The sequence below is a fragment of the Myotis davidii genome, unplaced genomic scaffold, assembly GCF_000327345.1.
Source record: "Myotis davidii unplaced genomic scaffold, ASM32734v1 scaffold1975, whole genome shotgun sequence".
Lineage (NCBI taxonomy): Eukaryota > Metazoa > Chordata > Mammalia > Chiroptera > Vespertilionidae > Myotis > Myotis davidii.
In genome coordinates this window covers 96,786-118,617 of record NW_006286498.1, presented here as the reverse complement: position 1 = coordinate 118,617, position 21,832 = coordinate 96,786, and the positions used below count along the sequence as shown (strand labels likewise).

General features: G+C 38.3%; 1 protein-coding gene and 1 pseudogene across 2 annotated transcripts in view; both read right to left on the bottom strand.

Moving 5' to 3' along the window:
* GRIA3 (glutamate ionotropic receptor AMPA type subunit 3) overlaps positions 1–21,832 on the bottom strand; it is a gene marked incomplete at its 5' end in the record, with an annotated part of 128,499 nt that overhangs the window by 12,076 nt on the left and 94,591 nt on the right. Inside the window, 2 exon segments of the mRNA XM_015560206.1 lie at positions 2,178–2,292; positions 18,160–18,407. Of these exon segments, the coding sequence (XP_015415692.1) occupies positions 2,178–2,292; positions 18,160–18,407 (363 nt within the window).
* LOC102754221 lies at positions 5,213–5,825 on the bottom strand (annotated as a pseudogene). Its single transcript, XR_001512888.1, has one exon. The product of XR_001512888.1 is annotated as a 40S ribosomal protein S27-like pseudogene (transcript).

The window sequence follows — 21,832 nt, the reverse complement described above, 5'->3', positions numbered from 1 at the left end:
CGCAACACCCCTTTCTCCCTTGCTCTCCCTGTGATAAACTTGTCAACAACTAGTCTTTAAGATACCAGGTGAAACTATTAGACTGTTCCTGATATTCTTATCTGGGGAGTTACTTCACAAAGGTTTGTTTAAAAAGGATTAACACTCCTCTTTCCTCTGGTGGTTGAGAAATTGCTCCCTTTGGGGACTGGTTGCTAAGTGTTCATCCTTAGGGCAGCAAGCCTTTGTGCTGCTGGAACAAGGGCACAGCACAAAGAATTGGCTCTAATCCATCTTCCTGAGAGTTTAAGAAAACTGTCAGGAGAACTTATTGGTCCTGAATTGGCTCCATGCAAATCAGAAAGCTTTTCCAGGAGGCTGAGGATTTTTAAAAAATCCAGCTCATTTTTAGCTTTTACTCCAGGGAAGTAGCAAATAATAATAAAAAAGACTACACTTATCTGCTTTCTATTCAAAATAGGGGAAAAATTGAGGAAGCCGGTCAGTGACTTTCAGGTCAAACTCTCCAAATCTGACTAAGCTATCTGCTGTATGAAAAAGCAAAAACTGAACTGCAGAACCATAGAAAGAAAAAAGTTGGTGCCTTGAACCCTACCTTGAGGTAGGACACACCAAGGACCAGGAGCCTCTCTTTGAAACAAACAAAAAAAAATAGCATTTTGTAGTCTTTTTAGAGTGAATGTAACCATTTTGCTGCTGAATGCAATTGAATGGAATATCCAAATTATTAAATCAGTGAATTGAGAATCTTATTCAAATGATAACATAGTGAGCAGACGATGGTCATTGCTGACACTCAATGCTCTGTGGCTCAGCTAGTCCTGGTACCACTCAATGCTCTGTGGCTCAGCTAGTCCTGGTACCATTTACATTTAAAGAATTAAATGTAGACAATATGGCCTTGTCCTGATTCTACTTTCATAGGAGCCAGTCCTATGTTTGCTTTACTAAAACTGCCAATTGGAATTGGATCACATGGTCAGGAAGGGGGTAAGTGTGTGCTTCATGTCTAAACAACCTTCCAAATAGTCATTCTTCTAGGATGACTGACAGCTAGACAAGTGGTAACAATTTGTTACTTATGGAACAATGGATCATTTCTTTAAGGAAGCTGGTGAGGCTATCTTCAAATATGTTCCACAGTCCATTAGGAAATGAACCAATTTTTGGTAACCCTCCCTCTGCCATGAGACTTTTATATGTATGTGGCATTTGATGGGGGAAAAGTGTCCTTTGTCATAACCCATGTAAGTTGTAGCAACAAGAACAGTTTCAAGTTCCATGTATTTAAGTTTCACAGAATTCCTTGTTGTGGGATGTAGAAAACCAGTAGCAAAATGGTTCACTGCACAGGGAAAATGAGTGGCATTTCATGAAATGAATTAACTGATACCACAATATTAGTTCAAAAAAAAGGAAAGGCAAAAATTGAAACTAAAAAAAACTTTCTTAGGGGAACAAAGGGGGGCAGGAAGGAGGCAGGGAAGAGTGTTTCATGCTTATCAATGTGATGTTATCCTGACAATGTAAACCTTAAGGATCATGCGACTGAATTGAAAAAAGTATTATGTACAGAGATTTAAATGACACCTTTGGAAGAGAGAAGTGTGACAGACTTAATGAGATTCGAGATCCAAATAGATGCTGAACTCAATACGACAGCAGCTGGGAGGAAGCTAATCATTCTGCTTACAGAGACCAGTCTTAGTGATTTATTTCTTTGACTGTTTTCAGATAGGATTGACATAATACATTAATAACCAAAGGTATTTACAACTACAAAGTCTCTGACACTGTAACAGGTTAAGACAAAGTACTGTCACAACTGGATCTTTTTTTTTTTTTTGGTTGTTGTTATATTTTCTATTTGAACTTTGGAAATGTGAAATACAGTAAAACCCCCTTATAACACAGTTTCTTCTTTTATAGCTTTGGAAATGCAGTGGGCCAGATTGAATCCCCTAATTATAACAATAGCTCTCTAGAGTTAATGATTGATGTCACATGACAGGCCTCTGAGGCTGGTGTTTGCCTTATTCCTTTAACGCTGGTGTTATAAAGGGGTCCCACTGTGTCAGGGAGTGTGTGTTGGGAAGGGAAGCCTTTTTAGGGTAGAAAATAAACAGGGGTTCAAAATGTGATTGCTAATCAGTACAAAAAGACCTTCAGCGACTGACCTTACTCCCGGAGTCCTTGGCTCCACATTCCCCCTTATCGTACCACCATTTGTTTTTCAGCTTGTCTAAGATGCCTTGTTCACTGAGTTTCAATACTGCAAGGTTTACAGGCGTTCTTCACGTGGGAAATAACATAAATAACATTATATTATGTTATTTTATGTTATTCAAGCTTCAAACTACTTTAAAACTATAGAAAGCGATAAAGCAGGGGGCCCTGGCCACAGAGTAATTTTAGACACTACAGGCAACCTGAGCATTACCTTATAAAAAGTTAACACTACAGCAACGCTATATTTACCAGGGCCTGCCCATATCGCTTTGAGTAATCGGCACACACTGTTAAATAATGAGGATAGAAAAACAGGCACTCCTCAGATAGGCTGTGTGTGGTGAGGAGGGTCTCTCCTCAAGTGACAATCGTCGGCGGCAGCTTGCAGTAGTTTTGTGACGAGATGTATTAGGTTTGATCTAACCGGGTGTCTTGTTGTACTTCCAGACAGAAAGCAAGTTCTATGGAGGAGTGGGGAAGGGGACTGAGCCAGAATGGGCCGCATTTCCATATGTGAAAGGAGACAAAAGGATGAATCCGAACAGAAAAGAGAATAGATTCTTTGTGAATAACATGCCTTCTGATTGATTGTCCTTTATTACACAAATATGTTGCCCAGCCAAAAATGATCTTAGAAAGAACTGTATTCCATACATGTATTCACTCCACAAACTAAATTCTTATACACATCCTAATCTTAGTATTAAAAGTATAATGTGGACCTCTGTGTTTTGGATAAGAGGAATACTTTCAACAGTAGGAGAACTGGCCTATGGTTGTTTTTGAGTTACTGACTAGCTGTCTCTCTGAGATGCTCAATTCAGGCTGCCAGAGAGTGAACCAGATTGTTTTAAACTAGATTATTAATACGAATGACCTACAATGCAAACTGCCTGCCACTGTGGGTAGCACTGTAGAGGAACAGCTTAGGTAAGCTGTTCTAGGAAGATAAGACTTCCTTAACTGAGAGGCTAATATATCTTCAGGAGGCCAGGCCACTGCTACCTAGTCCTCCACACCTTAAAGCATAAGAACTACAGTTGGAGCCACTGAGCAAAATGTAGGAAACCCTACTGGTCCCACAATAAAGATTTTCTCTCTTAAGAAATTTCTTCAGCTATAAAATGGGAATAATGACCATTACCCTGGTGTCTTTCTAGAGCTAATGAATTTTAAATACAGTATCTCTAATAACTTTGGATAATTAATACATTATATATAGAGCATGGCATAGTTTTATTACAAGGCAATAAACTACTGGGTGTTCAGACTCATGTGAACAATATTGCCAATACCAGTGCATATTAGTTTGAATGCCACGGATTTACAAGGAGAAAAGCAGACACATTTATATACACTTATGTAACTATGAACATGATAGAAATTTTCCTAGCTTATTTTGGATAAGTTGGACTTCCTATAGTCACAGAGATCTGGTCTCTATCAGACCAAGTCCTCAAAGCTCATTTCCTTTCTTCCCCACTTTGCTGATGAGAGCAGAGGGAGCATCTCAACCTGAGATATTCTGAGAAATGTATCATCATTTAAAATAATATGTAATTTCAGAGTACTTGAGATTTGAAAAACTAAAAACTTTTAGTGTCAGGGAGGTGACACTTTCTCAGTTAGTGCAGGGCTTGGAAGCCAGAATATCTGCATTTAGTATCTTACCAGGGAATTGAGGTCCTTTTATACTTTAAACAAGTTCCTTCAATCAGTGCTTACAGTCATAGGCTTTTCAAATGCCAACAGAGATGCTTAGAATGCAAAGAAACACAATATACTCAAAACTTTGAGCCTCTTTAAGATATTATTGGCAGTGAAAGTTAAGTCTTAGACTTTTAAAGGACAGACAGACCATCTCTTGCCCTGACATAAGTGTTGGAACTGCCTTCTCCCCTAATCCTCACAGTGTGGCTCTCCTTTTCCCTATTACTTTTTGTTTTATCACTACCACCTCTCCCCTGTGCTCTATGCCTTAAGCTAGGTGCTGGCACCTAGGCTTAGGATTCTGGCAGTTAGCTCAGATCGCAGGGGAGATGCATATGGGTGACCAATTCCATCAGGACCAAAAAGTACAAAGCATTTCATTTTTCCTTTCTGTATTACCTCTTTTCTTATTACAAAGGGCCTAGATTACTCAGACTGCTTCTCTAAGCCCTTACCAGTCCCTGACCTCCCTCCAGATCAGTGGTTCTCAACCTTCCTAATGCCGCGACCCTTTAATACAGTTCCTCATGTTTGGTGACCCCCAACCATAAAATTATTTTCGTTGCTACTTCATAACTGTAATGTTGCTACTGTTATGAATCATAATGTAAATATCTGATATGCAGGATGTATTTAGGTGACCCCTGTGAAAGGGTCGTTCGACCCCCAAAGGGGTCGCGACCCACAGGTTGAGAACCGCTGCTCCAGATACTATGTTCTTCAAATTACTTCATTCAATTTCTTCAGTACAGCTAGTTTCACTAGGTCTCAGGAACAGAGAAGTCTGATCTCTATTTAGACTCACTCATGCTTAGATCCAAATAGAGACCTCTCCCTAGAGATTCTGGTTTTGTTTGTTTTTTTTTAAAAAATATATTTTATTGATTTTTTACAGAGAGGAAGGGAGAAGGATAGAGAGTTAGAAATATCGATGAGAGAGAAACATCGATCAGCTGCCTCTTGCACACCCCCTCCTGGGGATGTGCCCACAACCAAGGTACATGCCCTTGACCGGAATCGAACCTGGGACCCTTCAGTCCGCAGGCCGACGGCTCTATTCACGGTTAGGGCGAGATTCTGGGTTTTAAAGAAGTTTGTCAGCCTTAAATGAAGTAGGCTGATAAAAGTGAGACATATTAGTTTAAAGTAGTGGTTCTCGAAGTGTGGTCCAGGAACCCCTGAAGGATCCCTGAAACCTTTTCATCAAAGGGTCAGCGAGGTCAAAACTATTTTTATAATACTAAGGCACCCTTGCCCTTCTCACTCTTTTTTCCCCATAATCAAAACTTTATTGAAAAATTGACACCAGAATAGATCACTGTTGTATACTTACAAAATTAAATGTAATTACATTATCCTGGTAGATTAACTAGAATTACTAAACTGATAAGGCTTTTTGTGATATAATCCAAATTCAGGAAGCTGTGTGGATCATTAGTGTTGCTTTCTTCTAAATGAACACCCTTCGGTGAGTCTAGCCTTTCCTCCTGTCAGCTGGCACAGCACTGTTGAACAAACTACACAAAGAACCACCGTCTGAGCGCGGCTGAAAACCGTGGTGATCTTGTAGCAACCTGGACATTTTACATCCATAAAATAAGAATTTGGACTTTGAACTAGCCGTTTCTTTTTATGTTTTTTCTTTTCCTCTTCCAAGGACGGGCGTAGTAAATCTCTAGCCAAAAGCATGTTGATCCTCTCGCAGGCGAAGCCCGTCCCAATCTCCCGCCCTTCTCAGTCACTCTTATTCTTTAACGATGTATAGTGGAGTTCCCTGGAGGCTACATGACATGTGCTATCAAAACAGATTGAATAAAGCAGGAGAAATGAGAATCCTATTCTCTTATATTTAGCCAGACATTAACAAGAGTTGCAAGAATATAGGACAATACCACTCCTTGATAATTTATTTTTGTTTTGGAAAAATATAGTTATTTTTCATAAAGTACATTATGTTAACATAGATTTATTATTTTAAAACTGAATCAATGAACATATTCATTTAAAATTATTCAATTTTAATTTTTGATATGCTAAATATTAATAGATATACCACACATAAACAAAATTTTGGGGAGTTCCTATAATTTTTAAGTGTGTAATAGGATCCTGGGACAAAAAATTTTGAGAAGCACTGTTTTTGGAGGAAAGAAGACTTTTCCTGTGCCAGGCCTACTCTGGGCTGCACTCTTGCCAAAACCTAGGCTTAGTATGTAGGCAATTTAGCATCCTACTTCTGATAAATGGCCTATCTCTGCCTTAGGCCATCCAGTGGTTTCCACAGAATGGCTAGTATTTCCTCTCCACTCCCACGGCCTCCACAGTTACATTGGAGGTTACCTTAGAAGCAATGGTTCTCCATTTGGGGTCATTTTGTCCTCCAGGGGATATTTGGCAAAGTCTGGAGTCATTTTTCATTGTCACAACTGAGTGTGGGGGGGATACTATGGGAATTTAGAGGGTAGAGGCCAAAAATGATGCTAAACACTCTATTGTATACTGGACAGCCCCTCACAACAGAGCTCCAAATGTCAATTGTGCTGAAGTTGAGGAACCCTGCCTTACAGCATCCAGACCTCATTTGATGTTCCAGGACTTTAGATAAATCTGACAAGTGATATACTCTAGAAGTTTAGTCTTTGATTGGAAAAAAAAATCACAGGGCTTATGAAATCTGGCAGGGAGCCAATGTGCATTTGGGAGCTTCCAAATAAAAATGAAGGAGAAAAACAAACATTTCAAGCAGCAGCACAGCCAAGGAGCATAAAGCTGTAATCAGAAATCACAGATAATACCAGTTAACAAGGTTAGGATAGCTGCCAAGAAAATAAGGTACTGTAAAGGCCAGATCTCCTAGAACAGTATGTCTCTGTGGGGTGGAATACATTCCCAAGATGGCAGAGAAAAACTGCCATAATTTTCTCTCTTACTGTACCTCACTGGATGTACTGCCTAGCCCAACGAAAATCAACCAAATCTATTGACACCTTCCCCCAGCACACACACATGCACATAATTTGGTATTTTAAAGGATGTGGAATTAGGTGGGCATTCGGTCATTTTAAATGTCAGTTTCTTCATGAAACCATTTTAACTCTCCACCCCAATATTTTCTCTTTCCTCTTTCATCTCCTACCTTGCTTGTTATTTATGCCCATGTCTTGTAACTCCCACTACACTTTTTACTTCTCAAGAGCAGGAACCATGGCTTATATATTTTTATCCCCACTTAGAATAACAGTTCTCTCCATAATATTTATTGAATAGGTAACTCTCTTTTAGCATTTTGTTTTTCAGCTTAGTACTTCACATAATTATTATAATAACTATTATTATTGGTCAAGCAGAATGATCACTCTAAGAAGGTAGATTTATGGTCTCTACAAGTAAAGGGATTGAACTATAGATCGGTTAAGCAATCTGCTCAAGTCTGCACAGCAATTACAGGTCAGGCCAGAAGGCAAATTAATATACTGCCAGCTCTGTACTATGCATTCTACAAAGGAACACACATAATGGAGGCAGTCCTCCTTATTTTTGTTCTTTGGGCTTGGATGTTCACAGTGAATTTTTTCTTTAGGGACCGCCGTACTCCAAATAACTATCAACCTAGCAAGGGCATATCTTGCAGCTGGGGCCTGTCACTGTGGTGTAGCAATATGTCTCCAGGGTAATATTTCAGAGCAATTACTGTAGGCCCTTAACTGGTACCTAAGAGAATTACAAGTCAGAAATATTTTTTATACTCATCTCAATAGAGAACAGAAAGAATTACACAAAGTAGGTCAGATTCCTTTCATGGAAATTAGTGAGGCATTCTTTCCTTTGAAGGGCTTGCTATGAACTTTTTACTGAGGAGAGACCTCCTAAGACAAGGGCATGGGTGGCAGGCTTGGGAGAGAATAGGAGAACTTTGTGATGCAATTTTAGGGGGTCTGGGAATGCCTCCCCATCCAGAAATATTTTCACCTGAAATTCTCCCATTAGAATTGCACACCTTTAAGTCAGAGCAACATTTCTTGTTAAAATACACAGCTTCCTGGTAAATGGGAAATGAAACAAACTCCAAATCTTTGTTCCATATTCTTTAAAAATATTTTGGTGAGAGTGTAAAGTTCTTCTAAGAATAAAATGATTTACTGCACTTAAGTCATAAAAATGTATGTGGATTGTTGATCAGATGGAGAGGGTAAGAGTAAATGTGAATAAGAGAGTCATTTATAAGTATGGGAAGGTAGTGCTGACCTGTGGTAGGATAATGATTCTTAGTGTGGGGAACGGTCATGGAATAATGTCAATTTAAAAAATAGGGGTAGTAATATAATTCATAATGCCTTGAAAATGAGTTCTATTTTTAAAGAAAACATAACTGGCTGATAAAAATTTCTGCTTATCTCTCCCATCCACACCTGGCAATAACTCAGTTATAAAGGACTGTATTCACTAAGCCAAGGCATCAACCCCAGGTGGCATTGTTTAGATTCCCAGCTCACTCCTTGGTTGTACCAACCAGCCATTTAAAAGTTCAATGTTATCTTAGTGATGGCCAACATTACAAATGATGATATGGCCATTTTTTTTCCCCTGTGAAAGTAGAAACTGTTTATTCTTTAAAAGTAACTAAAAATTTTGATATATGTGTTTCAAAAGCACTGTCCAAATTTTTTCAATTTTAATTTTAGGGTATACTTAAAATAGGCAGTTGGAACCATGTTGGATTCTTTCTTATCAACATGAAATGTGGTGAGAGTGGTGTGACAGTGCTGAGTTTCCTGATAGCGGCAAAGAAGAAAAAATAGCCTTGTGAATTAACAAGCAAGTTGATTTCTCTAAATGGTGATCCTGGAAGGGTGGAGATAAGAATTTGTACTATAAATATGGCTCTAGGCCTGAAAAATATAGGAACCCAGGGTGTAATATGATTCATTCACCCAGGAGACTATGAGATATATTCTGTTCTGAATGGCTTCACTTATGAGTAGGGACACCTAAAGAGCAAATGTCTGTTTAAGTAATAATGCCAGAAGATCTTCAATAAAGCCCTTAGGAGGGGTACATATATGTGTAAATATGTAGATTATGGGGAATGACAAAGAGGTCAGAGAGAAGTAAAAGAAATACGTGTGAGAATGGTGTATTTGCATAGTTAATTAGAAACCTGCTCTAACAACACAATATCTGGATAATGAATATAGAAACTTATCACAACCTAAGCTGGAAGCTCACCCTATGCCTCATTCAAACCTCATTCCTGATTACTAACATTTGCTTCTTGGTACGTACTTGGTAGTGATTATTTTGAACAATTTATTAGAATATCTTTGGCCCAGTGGAGGGAGGACAGCCATCTCTCTCTCTCTCTCTCTCTCTCTCTTTCAGACATTTCAGGTTTTAATGGTGACAAGTCACCTTTTCTAATAGCTCACTTGATTTTCTAGCCTTTTCTGGAGAACTCATAGAATCACTCAGGAAATCACAGGCATGTATAGTAAGACCTCACTTAAAATGTTATTGATGGGTTCTGTGACTTTAAGTGAAATGATATATAACAAAATCAATATTACCAAAGGCTAATTAATATAAACAAGAGTTAAGTTTCTACGCCATCTCATTGTTATAATGAAACAATGTTGAATGAAATGATGTTATTTGAGGACCAGCTGTATAGATAGGGAGCTGCATACATCACTGCTCAGGTAGGTCTTGATTTGTTAGGCTGAAGCCCATTGAAGGCCAAGCAAGAGAAGAATCTTTGTTATATGAGAAAATTTACTCTAAGGTCTTTTATATTCTTTTCTCTAGGTTACTTTGGGATATGTGTAGTGAAAGAATTTACCTCTCCATATAGTAGCTGTTGGAGACTGTGGCATTTCAAAATAGGCCCTAGACTATACTAGTGTCTGGAGCCCTTTTAAAATATCTCTACCCATTTCTTTGCACAGGGGTTTCTGGGTGCAAGATTCTAAGAGAATGAGGGTTTTAATTATTTCAATCCTTCTACCCTTAGAGAAAGCCCAAGTTTTCTTTACAATAGAGAGCATGCTCATATGACTGTTGGCATTACTGGACTCTGGCCACTCAGATGACCCTCATTTCACAGGGGCAGCTACAATGATTTGCAGAGCTATGCAGTGCTTAGCTGCTAGAAGCTCCCTCTGAGAGAGTATTTATATCTATGTAGTTCACAAATGTAGCTCAAACCTATTTAACTCCTTGCTAATGAGATCATAATTTAATATAAGTGCAAAGAGCAAATTCAATAATGCATGCATGTAACATTAGGAGTTGAAAGCTGTGAATCATTTTACTAAGGGGCTTAAGAATGCTGGTGATTGAAACCTATTGATGAGCATCTATGCTAGAGTAGCAGCCCCAAAGCCACTTGTAGATATGTGGGTAAAACCAGTGCATTTCCAAATGATAACCTCTCAAATTCAAAGTAATAGACCCTTTGATTCTACAAGTTGTGAATTTCACTGATGGATTTCTGCCAAACTGGGCGTTTGTCCAACCTCTCCCTCTAGAACAGGAATCCAAAATAATTATTGGTTATGGACATAACCCAATTTGTCTGAGAGGACTTCTTATTCAATTTGTTCCTGACAGAGAGAAGGAGCTCAGGGAAGATGCTAAGCTCTCAGAGAAGGCAGTTTTGGTTAAAATGTGGCCGCAGGTACTTCCCCAAGTTCATAATTGATATGATACTCTTGATAACTTGTTTTTAAATTCCATTAAAATTAAAACTATAGAATTTGGTTGAGTTTTATTATAAGTGTGTTTTATTTAGATATCCCAATGACCCCGAGAAAGAGGCATAGACATCTAGTTCATTCCCCTGAGTCTAGCCAAATTTTTATTGAGAGTTTAATATAATGGGTGCCAACATTCTCTTTTTCCTCAAAAGCTTTCCCTTGACCATAACCCATAGAAGAATAATCAGTTCAGCTTACACCCCAATAGATAGAAACAAATGGAGTCAAATATAAGGACTGAAGGTTGGTTGCCATGTCAGGGCACATACTGCCCTCCTCTAGCGAGCATTTTGGCATTCATTTATCTGCATTTTCAGTAGTGAAGCTAGACAGAACACACCAGCAGAGTCAGTCTCTCTCTCTCTCTCTCTCTCTCTCTCTCTCTCTCTCTCTCCCAATCTCTTTCTATTTTTAAAAAGTGTAAAGTATGCTATTGCCTTATGCCTATATTTTGAGAAATATCTTCTTCAAGGCAAGATGAAATTAAGCTTTAAGATGAATCTAGACTTGGACCACACTTTTGCCACTTCTGACCAATAGGGATTTGCCTCATGTGCCAAGGGCCAAATGCTATACCGCTCTCTAGAAAGTCAAAAGAGAATGGATTTCAATTGTTCTCAGTAAGAAATCTGCCCCACCCTGTTCCACCAACCTCAGTTCCCACCCTCATTGAATGCATTTATTTGTTTCAAATCTTTCATGTTTCTTTTCCATGGGCTGTCCTACTTTTCAGAGAGTGTGGTTCTGTAACCTCCTCTCCAGATGAAAGGAAACCAATTGATTTGGTCTTAGAGGGGCAGAAAAGGCATAGACATACATCATTTCACTATGCCATTGCAACAGTGTCTTTCCTTTCAGAAATTATATAACAGCATTCTTACCTTCAGGCTTTTTACTCCTGCTCCTCTTTCTGTAGCTCTGGTGTTGGACACTTGGTCATTATTTTTCAGTAAGAAACACATTCAAGTTATCAGGATAACACCAAAGGCAAATAATCATATCTTAATCATAGAAATCATGTTAAGGCCACACAGTCAATTTAAAAATTAAAACATCAGTAGAATGGGTTAATTTAACAAAAATGTTTTCTTTTTGGATTACAATTATTTTCCGGTGGTAGAATTTATTCTTTAACACCATCTTGCAAACTCAATGGTTTTGGCAGTCACTGGACTGGTTCAGTTCTTAAGGCAAAGAGGTCCCTTGCTTGAAGCAGTCACTTGAGAGAAAAAGTGAGGATTTGCTCTTGGGAGAAAGACCTGAGTAAGTTCAAGGAGCAAATTTAGTCACTACCAGAAAAGAAAATTGTCAGGTTCTTCATACTTCCAGGAGGCAGCACCAGCACAGAGACATGCAAATCAATGAAGAGCATAATATACTCACCCTACTCTTTGATTCCAAACCAATGTTGATGATTCACGGAAACTTCTTTCAAGAAGGAACTTCTTCCAAGAAGGAAATGCCATCAATCTGTAATGATTCTTGCCTACACACATAACAGTGTCAGTAAAGAGTCATTGGTATCCATCTTAACCCTGGGTATCCAAAATGTCTACCTTTGGGGATGGCTCCTGCCAATAAAAGGTCCATCTTGTTGCAGGTAAAAGGCAGATGCAGATTCACATCCATTATTCAAGGCCCCAAAATGTCAAAGACTTCTGGGTATGGAAGAGAAGTGGTTAAGAAATGGTGGCATAGGAGAGGAGAATTGAGGACATACATGGAAGAAGAAATACACACAAAACTGAGGATCTCATTTATGCATATGGGCAACACAGTATCACCTCAGTCATCTATGTACCACTGAATAGGAAGCCGAAGGCATTTGGAAATGGACTGTCTTAAAAGTATAACTTTTCCCTATCTTTGAGTAGAAGACTCGCTAAGCAAATGTATGGGATTAAAGAAAAAGATTGCTATTGATAGGGAGGAGAATCATGTTTGAATTTCTTAAGAGAACAAACTGTTTTTAGGTACTTTAAAAGCACCAGTACAAAAGGAAACAATTTCAATTGCAGGTCATGTTTTGAATTTATTAAAACAAGTTCCCTAAGTTCTTTCCTAGCATTACATTAGCTAGTATAATCTAGTCCCTATATCTATTTGAAGATAATAAAACTGCATTTCTCTATCAATATTCTACAAATCATAATGATCATCAAATGATTTAGTTAATTAATGGAAGCTTAACTGCATATTCCAGCCTCATCCCTTACTTTCCTATATGCCTTACAAGTTAAGGCACCTGTGGTACAACTCTTACTGAAGTCAAGTTGTTCAGAATGGCCCCACTTAAACATTCTGTTCCAATGTCCCCCAAAGCACATAAAGTGTGATGATTTTCAGCTTAGAAAATATGGACACTGGGAGCCTATTTAAATCCCTGGATAGAACTAAAGCCAGGGCAATCTAGGGTGAGGTGGGATAAGGTTTATAATGCCTTGTCACCCCAGTCACTAAAAGCTTGTTTCACTGACCTGACCCCCTCTAGTAAAGTAGGACTACACGGGAAAGCTAATCTGATACACTTTACCCAAGATTAAGAGAATGAAATATGGTGGTGCTTCTTTCAGAAGAATTTGAAAGTTTGAGATGATGGGCAGCTATAGAGGAAGGCTGATATGTTTATGAGGTAATTCAGCAGCTAAATCCCCATTCTGCTGTGATTTACAGTGACAGACTTTCATTGGCTGTGTCACAAACCCCCAGTGAACTGGGTTTAGCACTGAAATAACCTACTGGCTCTTTTAAAAAATATATTTTTATTGATTTTAGAGAGGGAGAGAGAGATAGAAACATCAGTGAGAGAGAATCATTGATGGGCTGCCTCCTACCCACCCCCTACTGGGGATTGAGCCCACAACCTGGGCATGTGCCCTTGACAAGAATTGAACTCAGGACCCTTTAGTCTGTAGGCTGAGCCAAACCTGGTAGAGCAACCTTCTGGCTCTTAATCACCACATTTGCATGCACATTGTAATAAAGCACTAACACAAAAGGTTGATTTGCAGGTTAAAACCCCCCAAACCACAGCTCTAATTCCATGATCCTTGCCTGCATTTAAAGTCCATCAAGGAAGGATCAATTCTGATTTGTTTAGGCTCTATTAACTCAAGTTCAGAAAAATGGTAAAAATAAGAAGTATTTTAGTTCTAGCCTGTAGGTCTGGTTCAGAGGCTACTTTAGTGACTGGCTTTGAATTAACTTCCTCTATTCATAAAATAAATTAAAGTAAAATAAATATCTACTTCATTAGTTTAAGCATGTGCATATTTAAAACAGCCTGAATAGTTGTTGGTTCCTTCCATAGAATTGTAACTTTTTGAGAATAGGCTTAGGATGTGTAATGTCTCATGCCAGGGGGAAAAAGACAACAATTTAACATAATTGCCCATTTATCACTACTTAAAGGTTGCAGGAGACAGACAAAGAGATCAGTAGTGTAGGTTTTTCTCCCTCTCCTGGTTTCAGAGATAATAGGTGTGGAAGTGTTTTTTAACAAGTAAAAGCACTCATAAATGTCAGGCTTTGTGATTGCTGTCATTTTTAGTAATCAGTATGAGGTCTATAATGGCTTCAATATGCCATTTGCATTGTAACTAAGGTAGTTGAGAATGAACCTGATTTTTATGGAAATATGTCACATGCGGTCAGATTGACATTGCTCATTGGATGGTTAGATGTGATAAATTGCTATCTGCAATATTATCACAGGAGGTGACCCTGAAAGTCTGAAGAGATTTGTAATAGCATTAGCTGTGTGACCTTCTCAAAGTCACCACCATCTCTGGGTCTCACTTTCTCTATTAGATGATATATTCAGCAGTCAATTGTCATGTTAACTGGGGATGGGATACAATAAAGAACTGTAATTCTCAAGCCATTTTACTAATACATTTAAACCTTACTGATTTGCACTAACAGAGGAGGGGTTGTCTGAATTAAAAAGTCATGAATTACAAAATCTGTTTGAAGAATGGTAATTTTACTACTTTAAGTCTATTTTGTAATTCAAACTCACTATAAAACATTGCTTTGTGGAGGTCTTTGTGAACACTACTTTAGCAGATATATTTGTAATGAATATGATTATATCTAATAGATGCTTCCAACATTTGAAAAAGGTTTGTTCTCTTAAACAAAAATTCAACTGAGAATCTAGTCCCAACTCTCATTTGCTTAACAAACCTCTCTTGGCTGCATCCCTGATAATATGAAGTTAGATTATAGACTGGTCCCTGTCCAGTTTATCACAGATTATAAATTAGAGGGCTCCAAATTAATGAGGTTTCACTGCCTTTTCCACTTTCTTCTCCATTGATTTGTTTTTGGCATCACCACTAAATAGTGGTAAAAGAGAGTCAAGTTCATCTCTTGCCCCTTCTCTCACTCATTTTCAGAAAACAGCAGGTAGCAAGAAGGAAGAAGATAAAGGCAAGCTCCTTGGTAATCCAGAAATAGAATAAGCAATCATTGGATATGCAGCACTGATCATACTATTATCCATAGTTGAGAAAACGGTTGACTTATTTCAAAAGATTGGCTGGAACAATGACTGAAAAAAAGTGATTTGAAGGATACCTGGCAGGTAGCACTATCATCAAAGAAGTTGAAAACATTTAAGATCTACTGAAATATTTTTCTATTTGCATATAAAAGTCACATAATCTGGAAATTATGGGTCGGCGATTGAGTTACTTGATAACTTTGCAGCAGTATCAGCTGAGAAAAGAAAGTTGATTGTTGGTTGTAATTAGTAAATAGCTGGTCTAAAGTTTTATGGGTCTTCATGATACCAAAACATCTGGGTAAAAAGTGAAAATTCAACTAAATGTGTGTAGATTTTTTATGTAACATCAAACATTTGGTTATTTGAAAACTTCTGGGCAGTTGGCATCATGTGGATGTTTTAGAGTCATCTTGAAACAGTCCATAGCTCCTTTTAACCATGCTGAGATGAATTCCTCAGAGTAATGTATCCAATCCAGCTCAATTTTCATTCCACAACTAATTTCAATGATATAATTGGGTTCTCTGTGGCCTGCTATTAACATGAGAAGAAGACCAGGAAGAAGGTGCTAAATACTATAGGCATCAGGCTAGCCATTCCAAAACTCAAATAGGCCAAAAGTTTGGCTAAACTGTCAATGTCATTAGTTCACATAGGGAAAGGAAGTTACTGCTTTTTGACACATAGTAAAAACTTTATTAATTGGCATCCATAAGGAATGGATGGAATTTTCAATACTCATTTTGTTTCATTCTTGGTTAATAACATTTCCCCCCTCAAAATGCTTGTATCCACTTTCTTTCCTCAGGGAAGAAGCCTCTAATATTTGAGGGTCAATCCAGATGGAGAGAAGATATAGGAGACAGAGCTGAATGTGATCTAACCACAGGTAATCGCTTGGCAAGTGATTAAAAAGTCAATTCCTTTCAGTCTTCTCTTTTAGTACTATTGCTGCTTTCTCATCATTGTGGATTACTGGGGGGTGCTCAATTTACTTAATTGGGGGTACTGGTTAGGTGAGTTCTGGTTAATCAAGGTTTTATAATAAAAGACCTCGCCAATGCCTGATAAGATTATGTGCTGAAGAAAGTTATTCTTAAACTTATTTCTTTGAACATACTCTGTATTAGTGTTTCTAAACCCATATTATTCTGCAGACTGGTAAACTAACTTTTCTGTCAGGATGCTGAATAAAGAGAGGAACAGAGGTGTAACCATTGTCTTTGAAGGAGAAAAGTTTTGTCTTGCCTATCTGATGATCTGTGGTTGGGAAACACTGTTCTTCACCTTAAGATGCCCATGAATTCTTGGTTGTATAAAAGTCGATCTTACATGTTTCGATATAATTCTCATTCCCTTTGGGCCATGGAGAATTCTGTTTTCAGGTCCTCTCCTGTACTTACCCAATCTGTCCTTCCATCATTTGGTAACTTGGTTTCTGAGCTTGCTTCCATTTCTTGTTGCTTGGAGGAAGGCTATTCATTCTTACTAGCCCTGAAGAGCATTAAGGAGTCAAAGGAATGCCCAGTAAGATGTGTTTTCTCATAATGGTAGCCTGGATAACAATTTGACCTACCTGAACCAAGAACATGGCTAAGGAAGCCAAATCAGGAATTTATACACAAAGAGTACACAGTTAGGCGACGCACTTGTTTAAATATACAAAATGTCTTTGCAAAGTCTATATATGAGGTGGCCTATTGAAGAAAGACCCCATCTAACTTGAAACCAAGCTTATTTTTGGCTTTCAAGTTAAGTGGGGCCAGCTTAAATAGGCCATCACATATAGAAAACAACATCTCATCACTCAAACACATAATTGAAGAAGCCAACTCTAATCAACCAACCAACATTTGTGAGCAACATCATGCCTTAAGCTGAAAAAAGAGGCTGTAACCTGACCTTTTAGTAGATGGGTTTGATTTCTCACACCACTCAGCTGAGGCAGGCGGGGGACAGTCTTAAGGAAAGCCTTGGGCTATTGAAAGCCTAAGGCAGTGAAACCCACACCATAGCCTTCATAAGGCAACCTGTGCAGTGTGTGATGGGAAGGAAGGGGTGTGGATAGGGAGCCTCTGTCTGGGAGTTTAAGAAGGGACCCAAGTTAGATCAAAAATGCAGGCAGCGCCCTGAAGTCTTTCTGTTTCCCAAAGCTGCCAGGCAGGGGAATAACCTGGTCATTTCAATTTATGTGTGAGTCTTGTGCTCTCTCCTCAATAATAAGATAACAGTCTTGCCGATTACTCGTCACTAAGGGTACCCGGTTGTGGTGACATTGAGGCTGACCTTGGAGTCACCGCCCCCGCTGCCGCACTCTCCTTTGTCGTACCACCATTTGTTTTTCAATTTGTCCAAGAGGCCTTGTTCATTCAGTTTTAAAACTGCGAGGTTAACAGCATTTCTTGAAACGATAAAACATAACTTGTAAGAAAATGCACAAATGCTTAGGAAATCGTTAACGTATAAAAAGGAGCACAAGAGGACAAATTGGCTAAATTTCACAGAACGTGGAGCTATAAAAATGTCTGTACAGCAAATACAGGGTTAAATATTGGAAGGTGGCATGGAGGATAACATTTGCTCAAAACTGAAGTGTGCGGGATGGGGAAATTGTCTTTGAGAAAAAAAGTAACAAGAACACCACATCCATGCAATTAACATTCGTCACATATGGCACCATAACTTGGCTTTTACCATTTAAATTGAAAAAGCCGTTGAACTGTAAAATTAAAACAGCAACAGTCAGAGAGGACAACACAGAGAGAGAACATTAAAAAAAATGGATGCATTAAATAGATGAAACCATAATTTACCGTCTTATTTAACTCCATGGAATATTGTAGATTTTAAACTTTTAAAAGTTACCTCAAAATCCACAAGAAAGAAAATGACAACAAAATGCATCAGGGTAGGTGGAATACTATAACAACACGGATATTGTTATATTATTCCACCCACCTTAATGCTGAGCCTTTAGGGGTTGCCACACCATAGCCTTTGGAATCCAGATTTCCACCAACTTTCATCGTATCACATGGTTTTCTCTGCTCAATGTACTCATTCATGGTTGACTCCAGCAGGAAGGCGAACTTTCCCTTGGACTTCCGCACTCGGGCCACGCCGTCTGCTGTTGTTTTGGTAAACACAGATGGCTCTGCTGATTTCATGTAAGACCACATTTTCTCATAAACAGCAATTTTGGATCTCTGCAACAGAGATAAAACTTCTTAGAACTACTAGATATTAAAACTGGAAGAGGCTCCAGTGCATTTGAAAAAATTGTTTTTAAACATTTTTTATTGCAATCCATAGTAAGCAAAGCATATTACACTGCAACCCTGTAGATATATTCATATATATGTAAACATGGTTCCAAAATAGAGTTCTTAAACCACACTCATCCTTGCTTTGTGTGATGCTCTCTGATATTTTCTATTCTATCCCAATTTACTTAAAAATGCTGATCAGGACCCACTAAATTGATTTCATGGCTCCACAAATGGGTTGCATTCTAGTTTGAAAACACTTTCTTAGTTCAATCTTCATCTCAATGCAGAAATCTCCCCAACAATATCCTGCTGTGTGATTATCCTTTACCTGCCTGAAAAAAAGGCCATTGAAAGGCAGTGTATAACCATTTAGTCAACCCACTCCAGCACAGAATATTAATTATTGTAATAAATCACTTTCTTATTCTGAACTGAAATTTGGTTCTCTATAACTCTCACCCTTTAGCACTACCCGCTAGAGCTATACAAAGCTGTTCTGTTCCTTCTTTTATGGATGTTTCTTCAAATATTGCAAGGCTGTTACTATGCCCCCTTCTCATCTCTTCATCAGGCTAGCTCTACCTACATCTACTACTATTTCCAGAACCCTCACAATTTTGGTCTTTCTTCCATAGACACATTCTAGTTAGCAATCTCTTAAATTGGAGTTTCTAGAAATAAACATGACATTCCAGAAATATGAGAAAGACAGGATAAAATTTAAAACTGATTTTGTCACTAGAGCATTATTTTCTATCAATGCTGCCTGAGTTTGCATTAACATATTTAATCTTTCATCTATTCTTTCACAATTTTAAAATACTCTACTGGAGGTGTGAAGAATATAACCCAGTGAATATAGTCCCTCTGTCAACTCAGGTTGAGGTCAAATTAAAACTGTTAATTTTTTCTACCAAGTCAAGTTTCCCTCATCTTTACCCCTTTGAAATTTGAATTTAATTATATTAAATTTCATCTCTATTTTGGTGGTCCTTAAACATGTGCTAAATGCTTATAGTTGTATGCTAGATATTCTGGAGAATATAAAAGAAGCATGGTCTCATTGACTCCACGACTTCCAAGTCAGTTGAGATTTAGGTCCTTGAGAGTGAAAACCCTAGAGAAAGAGTCTAAAGTCATATTTGATCAGAGGTAAGATAACATGATAGAAATTATAAACATATGTCATGTTTTCAGTTGTCCTTTTATGGGGTTTCTTTGATCCCACTTCAGCTTTTTTGATTGTTTATTTAGTTGCTTTTTTCTGGACTTTGGCAAGCTACATTGCATCTTTTTTGAGACCTGCTTAGACCTGCTGAAATAATTTCAGAGGGCTGGAATTCTCGGAGCTATCACCATGGAAACTACGCATTGTGTTTATGGCAATCAAATCCTCACTGAGGCCTTCACTGAGTCACTGAAATGATTCACTGAGGCTGGAACATGAGGAACAGAAAAAAAGCCAATATGGCTGAAGCCAAATGAACAAGAGAGTTTCGTAGGAAATGAGTTTAAGAGAATAATCAGAGGTCAGATCTAGTAGGGCCCTCTAGGTCACGGTAAAAAGCTTGGATTTATTCTACATATGATAAGAAGCTAATGGAGGATTTGAGGTGGGATGGGATAAGATCTGAATTAAAATTTTAAAGGATTACTCTAGTTATTATATGGAGAACCAACTAAGGTGGGCCAGAGTGGAAACAAGGAGATTGGTTAGGTGACTCTTCTCATAGTTCAGGGGAGAGATGTTTGTGGCATGGACTAGGCTGGGAGAAATGGAGGTGGAGGGAAGAGATTGGATTCAAGATATGTTTTAGGGAGAAAGTAAAAAACTTTTGCTGATCGACATTTTCATCTGATTGTCCCATAGATACTTTCAGATTAAACATTTCTAAACCAAATATATTACCTTCCTTGTATAGCCCGGCTCTCCTAAATTTTATCAGTAAAGCACCTAACATCCAAGGTAGGTGCTTTTATTTGTTATGCCATGCTCATTCTAACATAGAAAAATGTCTGTAGAATCTGTCCTTTTGTATTCTTTCCATTCTCATTGCCATTGTCCTGGGTTAGGCTCCCATCAGTTTTTGGTCTGGACTACATTGCCTCCTAACTGATCTACTGGTTTCATCTCTCTAATTTATCCAGTGATCCTTCCAAATGTAAACCTGAGAAGCTACTTCCTTGTTTAAAATTCTGATAGTACCTACAGGACAAAATCCAACTTCTTGTGTATGAGTCTTTATTATCTTGGCTACATTCTCTTATGATCCAGTCATACTGGACTACTATTCACTGTTCACTGAAATATGCTACACATTTTCACATCTTATGCCTTTGGTTATGCTTTTGCTTCTGCCTGAATTATCCCTATTCACCCTACAAGATCCAGAGCAAACATCATGTCTTCTGTGAAACTTTTTCTGACTCTCCTCTGCCCCACAGATGTGCTTTCTCGGCTATCTGCCAACAGCACTTTGCTCATACCTTTGCTATAGAGCTGACTATATTACTTTAAGGTGAGTTGGCTATGTGTCTGTCTTCCCCACATTACTTGGGTGTTCTTGAGGACAAAGTCCATGCCTGATTAATTTTTGTAGCCTTCTTGGCAGCCAGCACAGTGCCTAAATTGTAGGCATTCAAGATATATTTCCTTATGGAACTAGAGAGCATTATGCTAAGTGAAGTAAGCCAGTCAGAGAAAGATAAATATCACATGATCTCACTCATATGTGGAATAGAATGAGCAACATAAACTAATGAACAAAAATAGACCCAGAGACATGGAGACATCAATCAGACTGTCAAACCTTAGAGGGAATGCAGGGGAGGGTTGGGGGGGAGGAGATCAACCAATGAACTCACGTATGTATGTGCATAACCCATGGACAAGGCAGTAGGGTGGTGAGGGCTTTGGGGGGGGAAGAAGGGTTGGAGAGAGCAATGGGGGAAAAGGGGACATATGTAATACTTTCAACAATAAAGATTTATTTTTTTTTAAAAAAAGATATATTTCCTTAATAACTGAAGCTTAGGTCTGATGAGGATGACAACTAGATTGTTCGTGAAAGATATCAGAAGGTTGGTCAAAAATGGCTATCAGCACTAGTTTTATAGCACTGTAGAATTCTACAGTTAAAGTTACTCTAAAGATCATTGGGCCAAATTCTCAGCTAAACCAATCAGGATATATGTTTTATAACCCTCCCCCGCCCTCCAATTATCCTCTTTTGATGTCCACACCAATAATTTTCCCCTATAATTAAGGCTTTATAAGATCAAAACCTCACCCATTGACATTTATGCTCATTTCATATTACATTAGTCTCCTCTGACTCAGAAAACAATTTCTAAGCATCACA